Source organism: Phyllobates terribilis, unplaced genomic scaffold (genome assembly GCF_046119375.1).
Source record: "Phyllobates terribilis strain yellow unplaced genomic scaffold, ASM4611937v1 Scaffold_13__5_contigs__length_258822181, whole genome shotgun sequence".
Taxonomy (NCBI): domain Eukaryota; kingdom Metazoa; phylum Chordata; class Amphibia; order Anura; family Dendrobatidae; genus Phyllobates; species Phyllobates terribilis.
The window spans coordinates 140,266,430-140,278,089 of NW_027362773.1; the positions used below are offsets into that span (position 1 = coordinate 140,266,430).

The 11,660-nt window shown below is 41.0% G+C and overlaps 1 protein-coding gene across 2 annotated transcripts in view; it reads right to left on the bottom strand.

Annotated features, from left to right (window-relative positions):
• ANO9 (anoctamin 9) overlaps positions 1-10,932 on the bottom strand; it is a 76,434-nt gene extending 65,502 nt beyond the window's left edge. For both annotated transcript variants that reach the window (XM_073658737.1, XM_073658736.1), the window contains exon 1: positions 10,493-10,932. In XM_073658737.1, coding sequence (XP_073514838.1) covers positions 10,493-10,498 — 6 coding nt within the window. In that variant the 5' untranslated portion in view covers positions 10,499-10,932. The remainder of the gene's footprint in view (positions 1-10,492) is intronic.
• Between the last annotated feature and the right edge of the window lie 728 nt (positions 10,933-11,660).

Genomic DNA, 11,660 nt, shown 5'->3' on the forward strand with positions numbered 1-11,660 from the left:
GGAAGTCAGAGATTGGAGCTACTATATTCCCAGCATTGGAGCAACCTAAGATATTGCAGTTTATTTTCCAACGTGTATAGACCGAACAAGTCTCTTTCTCAGGACCACTATTTGGTCCCAATTGTTTTTCCCTGCCCCCCAGCTGCATAAAGAACTGCAGCTTGTCCCATTCTTTTTAATGAGGAAGTGCTGCAGTTCCCCTACACAGCTGTATGCCATACCTCTATGAAAAAAAATCCCCTTTATTAAAGGGCTTGTCTAATATAAACTTGAAGTTAATCAAAGGTTTGTAAATGTATAAAATAATAAATGGAGCCGTTACTCATCTCCCACCTCACCCTCTCAGCTGCAGTCATAATGTGACGTTGACAGATGATGTGACCTCTGCAGCCAATCACTTGACTGAGCTGCTGGAACCACAAAACATGTATCTGCAAATTAAGTTTCAGATTTGGCTTCTTATCCTAAGTCACATGACAATGCTTGTTAAAGGGTCGATATTGATTTTTAGGATTGTTGCATCCAATAGGTGGCACTACAGTTCTTGTCCTCTTTCTTTCTGAAGAAGATATTTGCATACTTGGTGAACAAAAACATTTAGAAAACAAAGATTAAATGATCTTCAAAAAAGGAATATTATGTCCAGCTAGGAAAATTGAACACTAAAATCTTGTATCTTTATGATCACAATTAATAGTTCATCTTATACTTTGGACTTTATCAAAGGCACAAAAACATTTGCAAACCTACGTGTTTCGGGGTTATGTTATAGTCATACCATAAGATGGACTTGTGATAATAAAGATACAAGTTTTTTTATTTTCTTAGCTGGACTTTTTCACCAAGATTGATCCAAATGCCGCTCTGACCTGTCCGAGCATTCAATCTAAGATGGTGATCACTATTTACTAGAGATGATTGAGCAGTAAACTGCTTGAGTGCTCGGTACTCGAATGGAGAAAGTCGGATGCTCAGATCTGCTTGACTCGAGTACCGAGCATAATGTAAGTCAATAAAGGACTTGAGCATTTTTTCCAGGAGACTTGTACTCGATGGCTGGGTAGGCGGACGAGAGATAGGTAGACAGATGATTCAAATGGGCTTCTACAGCGAGAGAGAATGAACACGTGTAAGGGGGTGACAAGGACAGTCACATGCCTGTTCTCCTGTAAGATAACTGTTAAAGAATGTTCGGAAATCTGATTATATTATAACTGTGGTTTTATTGTATGTTTTTATGGTAATGTGAAATATTGCATAAAATCTTATAGACACTAATATTATGTGGTTAATGTGCAAGGTTAATGCATAGGGAAAGATACAGTTGTGGGTGGAATAGGAAGCAGCATTTAGACTAAAGACAGACAGTTACTGTAGATACAGTAGGACATGGCACAGTTAATATGTTTGGGACCAGCCCAGCATGGGGGGGAATTTAAAAAGAAAAGGCATTTCCTGGATTAGTCAGTTAGAGTCAGAGAGTGTCTAAGACAGTGAGGGGTCCAAGCGGAAGTTCGAGTACAGTCTGCAGCGGGCACCACAAGTGCATATCATTCTGGTATCATGAGGAAATTCCACAAGAATCTCTATGAGGTCTAGGGCCTGCGGCCCAGGGTGGACTCTGGAATGTGTGCGCCATTCTCTTTGATGCGGATGAGGTTGGACGAGGAAAAGTGAGAGGGAATGGTGGCGAGTTTCAGAGAAGCTGTGGTGCTGGATAGGGAGTCCCTAGGACCAGCAGAGTCTGTTGAGATAGGGACAGTCTGGGCGAAACAGAGACTGAGTCTCACGATGTACTATGTGAACGGAAGCAATTGGATTGTGCTGTGCCCGGTACTGCATACTACTGTATCTGAACTGTCCAGTAAAATTAACTTTGTTGAAACAAATCAAGTGTCTCCTGATGTGTGTGACTGATCCTGGACCCATAGAGCTGGATGCAGTGGGTAGACCTCAGGCCAGAATGTGAGTACACAGCACAATATGGATGGAAACGGGCACTGTATGTTAGTGGGGTGTCAGGGTGAAGAGAAGCAGCACCAGCCCACAGCGCCAGCCCTGAGCCCTGCTTCACATGTCCCCAGAGCTCTTCACCTCACAAAGAGTCCGTCTGACAGAGGAGTTCCTGCGATCTCAGGAGGGCAATTCCCGCTTCAGTACGGCGCGCGGCTCAGATGAGCTTATTACAGGGACCTAAGCATTCAATCAGCATGCAATACCACGTTGAGCACACTCACCCATCACTACCATTTACTAGTAAACTGACTCTTCCCCTCAATTGAGATCAAGTGATGTATATTAAATTTGAGCATTTGCAAGATTTACCATGAAATAAATTTTTACACTGATCACAATAAGGATCTGTTCACAGACTGTTTAAAGGGGTTGTCCGGCTGCAGGCTACAAGTCTGCAGTCACTCCAATGTGACTGCAGACTTGTGAATCCTCACATGGTATGCACTGCGCGTTGTGAGGATATGCTGTTAGCGGCGTTTGTGTGTGATTTACATACATGCGGTCATGTGCCGACTAGATGGGCACGGCCTCACTCGATGCAACTGTACTGCGCGAGGCTGGACTCCATCTAGTCATAATTTGGCTGGAAGTATGCAAATCGTATACTTGCGGTAACGTGGCCGTCCACCCTTGGCACGGAACCGGAGAATCCTCACAGCGTGCAGTGCCTACGATGTGAGGATTCACAAGTCTGCAGGCTTGTAGCCTAAGGCCAGACAACCCTTTAAGCCTTTTATCAGAGGTGTTTTTCAAACCTCCAACAGACGACTCCAACACACTATATAGACATATTGTTGCATATGTTGCCCATGGACTCCCTTGTTAAAAAAAAAAAAAAGAAAAAAAAAAAAGTATATTTTTTTTTACTTATTTTCCTGTACATTATTTTCTGCAGAAGTGTTAAGTATGGTGACATATACCAGAACACTCCAACATCCATCGGCTGAAAGGAGCTCTACAGGTACATTTCATGCATGCACCGGGATTTAAAGAGGTTGTCCACTACTTTTCCATTGATGCCTATCCTTACGATGGGACATCAGTGTCTGATCGGCCAGGGTCCGACACCCGGCACCCCCGCCGATCAGCTGTGATCGTGTCGGCGCCCACCGACCATAAGTACTTACTAGCTGAGCTAAGGATAGGACATCAATGTAAAAGAAGTGGACAACCTCTTTGAATAAGTGCGGATCCCAAGACAAAGCACAAACACCTTACATGAACGTAGTGTTAGTGCCATAAAGTAGAATGCTGAACATCCTTAGCTGCTGTCGGCCACATGAACACTAATTATTGACTTTGCTCTATGTTTCATGGGTGTGTATATTACAGCCACTGTTTATTGCAGTTAAGGGGAATTCTGTCATACGTCAATGGAAAACTGTAGTTCTTAACTAATTCAATACCAGCAATAAGTCAGTTCTGTATGGCCGACCATCGACATTACATTACGGAGGATTGTTGGTTAATGTGTTTATTTTTACACTCTTCTAAAAATGGTGTAGAACTTTTTAGAAAAATTGTGGCTGAAATGACCGTATTTATGTTCAGTCCCACATTGGCCCTGTGAATACTCCTGCCTGTAAACCTGGAAGGTGCCATCATCAATGCCAGTCGTTTAGATTTTTTTTTTTTTTTAAAGCAGGATACATGACATTTTATAAAGTTGCTATAATGCTGCAATGAAAAATGTTTAAATAAAAATAATGTTGCATATATGCAATGCCAAAACCAGTATTAGGCTAAAGTCACACATCCATGTGTTATCATCCAACAGAAACAGGACCATTTTTTTTCTCAGGTGTCATCCTAGTTGCTTCCATTTTTTTCCCTTTCTTTACTGAAGAGGTGTGCTCACTTCCAGGCCAATAAAAAAACTCTTTGGAAAGTCATGTGTTTTATTCAAGCTTATCGGTAAGCAACAGATCAGTAATCTCACGGATCTCCATATACTTGAGTGGCCAAGTCAAGATCACATATTGGATCAGTATAGGACCTGCCCTGAGTCTCACGGATCTCACTCTAGGATCCGTGATTTTAGCGGATGTGTGAATAGATCCGTTCTACTCTAGGGGTCTTTTCATTAATTAAGCGGACACACTGATGGAAAACACTGATGACACTGGTACCAGTTTTTCACGGACATCTGAAGAAGGTTTAAAGTTTCATTCAGACACCAGTTTTTCTCATAAAAGTTCTATCCATGTTTTTCATAGTTTTCTTGCGAGCTGAGTGGTCCGCACAAAGTGGTCCCATATTGATCAGAGTCTCGAATCAAAGAAAAAAAAAAAAATCAGACTGCACTCTGATACCATCCGTGTTCTGTCCGTATTTCACAGACTGTGTTATGAGAAGCTTGAGAAACCTCCATAACTTTTTTTTTCCATCCTAGAAAAAGGACCAAACTCTGATGGTAAAAAATGACACAATGACCAAACTCTGTTGAAATTCGGAACGTTTTTTTGCTTAAAGCTACGTTCCCTCGATTAATTTTTAGTGAGTTTTTGATGTTGTAATTTTTCAAAAAAATGCAAGAAACTTATCTTACTTAACGGTGCAGAAATGCTGCTGAAAATCTGCAGCATCAAAAAGGCACCAAAAGCTCATAGCCTAAAAAGAAAAATCACTGACGTCTGAATAAGTCCTTAGATTGTGTTTTAATGTTGCATTTTTTTTCTGATGACTTTTATCCATATGTTTTCTGCATGTGTCCGCACCAAAATACGCAATAACAATCTTCTGTGATTTTTGCTATTTTGCTGCATTTTTTTTAATGCATTTTCTCCTATTTATATTTAAATCAGTGTTTCATGTACAGAAAAGTTTTGGTTCTGCACATCCTCACTCTGGCATGCCAAGCCTGGCTTGTCACTCTCCACAAGGAGAAACGTTAACCCTTAGACCCCAGTCTCAAGCCAAATCAGATCTCATACTTTGTACTGACGAGAGGCAATACCCTGAAACACAGTTTCTGCAAATTGAAATTCTGACTAGGCTTTTACACTAAGTCATGTGACAAGGCTCGTTAAAGGGTCAATATTGATTTTTAGGGTTGCTACTTCCAATAGTTGGCACTACAGTTCTAGTCCTCTTCCTCTCTAAAGAGGCAATTTGTATATTTAATTTCCAAGAGGAGCAGTGCATGGCCTATAAGTCTCCTCACTCTGACATGCCATACTTGGCTTGTCACTCTTCACATGGAGAAACGTTACCCCTTATATCCCTGTTCTACACATAAAAACACAACTACATTTTTTGCATGCATTTTTTCAGGCTCCACATAAAAGAATACTGAGAAAAAAAACACACCAAAAAATGCACAGATCAATGGCATCTTTCAATGGTTAAAAGAAGTGTCATTAAGACGGAATTGACATTGCTGTACCTTATGTTCATTTTTTGCTGAGATTTTTCAGGCAGAGGAATCTGTCTGAAAAAGATGACGTGTGCACGTACCCTCTGAGGGTTTCTGCTCCAAAACCTTCTAAAAAAAAAAAACAAAACTGTGTGAAAATACCCTAACGGTAAGTGCACACATTAAGTATTTACTGTAGAAAAAAGTGCCTCTTGGCAGATAAAACACTGTGTAAAACACAAGCGTTTTTTTAAAACTTTTTTGGTGCATTTGTTTCCCCATTCTGTATGGGGACGGAATAATCTCAGTGACAATCATTTGACCCTCATACAGTTTGCCATCACCGACAGCGGCATTTAAATGGCTGGCTTGACCGTGCCTAATAAGAATTTCCTCCGGTCAGCCCCGCGAAGCGATAGCGTAGGGCCAATGAGTGGCCTTGGAAGCGGGAAGCCTACTGAAGATCCACGTCTTTGTCGTCTCAGTCCTCTAAAGGCTGGGAATCATAGGAGAACATCAATTTTACTAGATAAAATCACACCCCTATCCCCTAGTCAAAAGTAATGAAGTTAAAAATAAATATATTTGTTACTGTCACATCCGCAAAAGTTCAATCTAGCAAAATATAAAATCATTTAGCCTGTATGGTAAATGCCATTAAAGCAACAACAAAAAAAGTCTAAAAATGGCAGAATTTTTGTTTTCAGATGCTGCACATCTTCAATAAAAGCATTCAGAACATTTTATGTACACCAAAATATAACCAATAAAAACTACAACTTGACCTGGAAAAAAAACAAACCCTCCTATGACTCTTGGAATTAGGAAAAAACAGCAGCGCAAAAACAAAAAATTGGTGGCTGTAAGGGGTTAAACAAGCACAATTGATTTGTTACATCATTTATCAGCTCTCGATTTGGCCATAAATCTGTGTAAACCCAACTTATTTTGATCAGAGTCTGATCAACTTTTTCTCGTATGTGAGGAAAATAAAAAGAAAGTTTCTCCCTTTTTGACAGTCCGTGAAAATCAGATGGTATCCGAGTGTGGTCCATAGACTTGCATCGCGGGATTTGATCCGACCCTCTCTTGAAAAATCACAGATATGTGATTGACCCCATAGACTATCACAGGTCTGTGAGCTATCCATGAAAAAACGGATGTCTGAATGCGGCTTAAGGTCAGGGTATGTGCACACAGTGTCTTTATTACGTACCTGATGAGATTTCCGAGGCAAAGACACATCAAAAAGATGCTGTCAGCGTTTATCCTGAAAAATCTATTTTGGTGCTTTTTCCATTGTTTTTTTGGCGGCTCTACCGTACCGCTGGCATATTTTTTTTGTAATTTAAACTTGAAATTTCAAGTGGAAGCTGCCCAAAGCATGAACATGCTACTTCTTTTAGCCGCTTCCTTGCTTTCAAATCCTTAAATGGCCTATTATACTGTATGGAGGACTACGTGGGGCCATTTTACAGTATGGAAGGCAATGAAGGACCCTGTTAGACTGCATGGAGGACTTGTTGTGGCCATTATACTGTGTAGAGCACTATGTGGGGCCATTATACTGTATGGAAGGCAATGCAGGGCCCTGTTATACTGTATGGAGGACTTTTTGTGGCCATTATTCTGTATGGAGGGCTATGTGGGGTCATTATACTGTATGGAGCACTATGTGGGGCCCATTATACTGTATGGAAGGCAATGCAGGGTTCTGTTATACTGTATGGAGGACTTGTTGTGGCCATTATACTGTATGGAGGACTACGTGAGGCCCATTATACTGTGTAGAGCACCATGTGGGGCCCATTATTCTGTATGGAGCACTATGTGGGGCCCATTATTCTGTATGGAGCACTATGTGGGGCCCATAATTCTGTATGGAGCACTATGTGGGGCCCATTATTCTGTATGGTGCACTATGTGGGGCCCATTATTCTGTATGGAGCACTATGTGGGGCCCATTATTCTGTATGGAGCACTATGTGGGGCCCATTATTCTGTATGGAGCACTATGTGGGGCCCATTGTACTGTATGGAGCACTATGTGGGGCCCATTGTACTGTATGGAGCACTATGTGGGGCCCATTGTACTGCATGGAGCACTATGTGGGGCCCATTGTACTGCATGGAGCACTATGTGGGGCCCATTATACTGTATGGAGGACTATGTGGGGCTCATTATACTGTATGGAGCACTATGTGGGGCCCATTATACTGTATGGAAGGCAATGCAGGGTTCTGTTATACTGTATGGAGGACTTGTTGTGGCCATTATACTGTATGGAGGACTACGTGAGGCCCATTATACTGTGTAGCGCACCATGTGGGGCCCATTATTCTGTATGGAGCACTATGTGGGGCCCATTATTCTGTATGGAGCACTATGTGGGGCCCATTATTCTGTATGGAGCACTATGTGGGGCCCATTATTCTGTATGGAGCACTATGTGGGGCCCATTATTCTGTATGGAGCACTATGTGGGGCCCATTATTCTGTATGGAGCACTATGTGGGGCCCATTATTCTGTATGGAGCACTATGTGGGGCCCATTATTCTGTATGGAGCACTATGTGGGGCCCATTATTCTGTATGGAGCACTATGTGGGGCCCATTATTCTGTATGGAGCACTATGTGGGGCCCATTATTCTGTATGGAGCACTATGTGGGGCCCATTGTACTGTATGGAGCACTATGTGGGGCCCATTGTACTGTATGGAGCACTATGTGGGGCCCATTGTACTGTATGGAGCACTATGTGGGGCCCATTGTACTGCATGGAGCACTATGTGGGGCCCATTATACTGTATGGAGCACTATGTGGGGCCCATTATACTGTATGGAGCACTATGTGGGGCCCATTATACTGTATGGAGCACTATGTGCGGCCCATTATACTGTATGGAGCACTATGTGGGGCCCATTATACTGTATGGAGCACTATGTGGGGCCCATTATACTGTATGGAGCACTATGTGCGGCCCATTATACTGTATGGAGCACTATGTGGGGCCCATTATACTGTATGGAGCACTATGTGGGGCCCATTATACTGTATGGAGCACTATGTGGGGCCCATTATACTGTATGGTGCACTATGTGGGGCCCATTATACTGTATGGAGCACTATGTGGGGCCATTATACTGTATGGAGCACTATGTGAGGCCCATTATACTGTATGGAGGACTATGTGTTGTCATACTGTATGGAGCACTATGTGGGGCCCATTATTCTGTATGGAGAACTATGTGGGGCCCATTATACTGTATGGAGCACTATGTGGGGCCCATTATACTGCATGGAGCACTATGTGGGGCCATTTTACTGTATGGAAGGCAATACAGGGCCCCGTTATACTGTATGGAGGACTTTTTATGGCCATTATACAGTATGGATGGTTGTGTGGGGATTACAGTTGGAAAATTATACTGTGATGGGGTCACCCATCTTTGCTGGGCGTTTGGGGGGGATACAGTAGGGTCCTCACACTATGCATGTGGAGGGTACTGCGGGGGTATCATACTGTGTTCGGGGACACTTTTGTTTGCATCATACTTTATTATTTAAGGTTTTTTATCCTTTGTTATTACATATTTAAATTAGGGCATTGGGTCATCTGCTTTTTACTGCTCTTATATAACATATTATATTATTCCAATATTTTATCCTAAGATATATTAATTAAAATGTACTTTGTTCATGAGACAACCCCTTTAAGTTTGTTTCCATATGAAAAAGTTCATTGTTATATTTGATCATAAGGAAAAATGTCCCCAATCGTAGACATTTTTCTTAATAAATATCAAGGTTGGCCCACGGCTTTGTCCACGCTTTTAATTTTGGCCCTCTGTGTATTTGAGTTTGACATCACTGGGATCCCCCGCCTGAGGGTGCTGCGGTAGCTGATATGTCTTGATTCCTCACTTGTGGGTGAAACAGCCCCATAAGGTGAGCAGTTCCCTCTCCCTCACCTAGATTTTCCTCCATAGGATAGGACCCTATTGCTCTTGGTGTCCTTTTTTCTTCTATCCTTAAGAAACACAGAAAGAATATGTATGTGTAAAATGTCTGGCTGAGACCTAATGCTGGTAGTAGTTTATCATTTTTCTTTCTCATACGAGAATATGGTATGACTCAGTCATCAAAGAGTGATTAAAACATATAGTAAAATAAGTCTAACACGCCTTACTATTGTCAGGTGCAATCACGATACTAAAGCTTCCCTGCTGTATGTGAAACCACCCTTAATTCTCCTTTTTCTGAATCCCCCACTTGCTTAGGTTGAAATTTGACTGCAACAAAAGTACCGTGTGAGAATAAGGTCCTATTCTAAGTATATTTAGTTACAAAGTTTATGATAAGTAGAAGTTTTACCCACTACCAACTTATCAAATACAACCTGTTTTAGGTCTTATTCAGATGGACGTGTTCTGTGTTTTTCATGGATATAACACCTCTCCATTATAGGTCCCAAAAAAATAAAAGGAATAAAAAGTGTGTGTGTGTGTGTGTGTGTGTGTGTATATATATAACTTTTTTTATTATGTTTAATATATATATTAAATAGATAAGAAAAATATTATATACTATATGATCATATATTTTATATAAAAATATAATATAAAAAAAAATATATAATATATATATATAAAAAATTATATGTATGTTTTTATATAAAATTTATATATTTTATACAAAATATATAATATTTGATCATATATATTTTTATATTATATATTTGTTATATAAAATATACAACATGATCAAATATTATACATTTTATATAAAATATATACATATAATGAATTTATATAATTATATATATATATATATATATATATATATATATATATATAGGGACACAGTAGCTTTTCATCCATGGGCTGTCTATTTTTTTTACTGTTTAATGGATAGGAGATACCCTGACTTTTTTTTGCATAGGAGAAAACAAGATGCCACATTGATGGTGAAAAACAGACACAGAAAAAAAAAAAAAAGGGGTGAAAAGCAGATCCAGCGCTCGGAAGAAAAAAACTGTCCATTTTCTTGTACACACAAAAAAAAGGCACATCTGAATGAGGCCTAAGAAAAATAGGTAAACTTTGCGTCAGCCCTTACCTGCATCTTGCTGTGTCCGGCGTCCTACGTGCCTGGAGCTCCTTCAGGAAACTCCGTCTACTCCTGACGATCAGAATGAAGTCCGACTCCCACCGACCTATACGTGCGAAGGGTCTGGCCCTTCGTACATGTCTGTAGTGACTGTCGTCTGTGGTTACCAAGTGACTTCATTACATGTCACCATACTGATTGGGCTTTCTGGTCCATAGGAACATGAAGTCCTTGGCGTGCACCAAGGGACAGGTCCCTATATTGATTGGAGACCTATAAAAATTTCCAAATTCTTTGAGTTGAATGTCAAATATGCGCCCAATTCCATAAGAGCCCAGGCCTCCTTCCCAGGTGAGTCTGGTATGAAAACTGTGTCTGGACAGAGCTGACTTCCGTGATTGTTTCTCCTCCCTGTGTGCCTGGGGCTGAAGGTGGAGGAGACATAGGTGTCTGAAGCAAAAGAAATGCACAAGGGACACTCCCAGAGTCTCAGGACACTGATATGTATCTCCTCCTATTTCAGCATTAACAGTGGTAAGGCCACACGTACCTCCATACTAACCCAATTTTCAAGTCAGACAGTTGTATGTATCGGGTACATTAACATGGCGGATTTTTACTGTCTAAAAAAAATTATCTGTCATTGGCCACGTTCACACATTCAGTATTTGGTCAGTATTTCACATCAGTATTTGTAAGCCAAAACCAATAGTGAGTGAAAAATGCAGAAGTGGTGACGTGTTTCTATTTATTTATTTTACTCACATTATCCGCACTGTCCCCATTGGGGCTCACAATCTAGATTCCCTATCAGTATGTCTACTTTACTTTTCCTCTGATTGTTCCCCTCCTGATTTTGGCTTAGGAATACTGATGTGAAATACTGACCAAATACTGAACGTGTGCACGTCGCCTTTGCAGAGAAATCCGCAAAGTTATCCGTCCGATTTCTGCTGCTGGTTTGAAGTTAGAATTTCCGGGGGTCCACATGCGGATTTAGCCTGCTTTACTGTAGGAAGATGAGATTGGATTGTTTAAATCTATTCTGGAAAAATATGCAGCTACCAGTATATTAACGCATTATGAGGGTTTGTTAAAGGGGTTGTCCGGTCAAAACTGATAAGTCTGCAGTCACTCTGTGTGACTGTAGACTTAGGAATCCCACCAGCGTATGCAC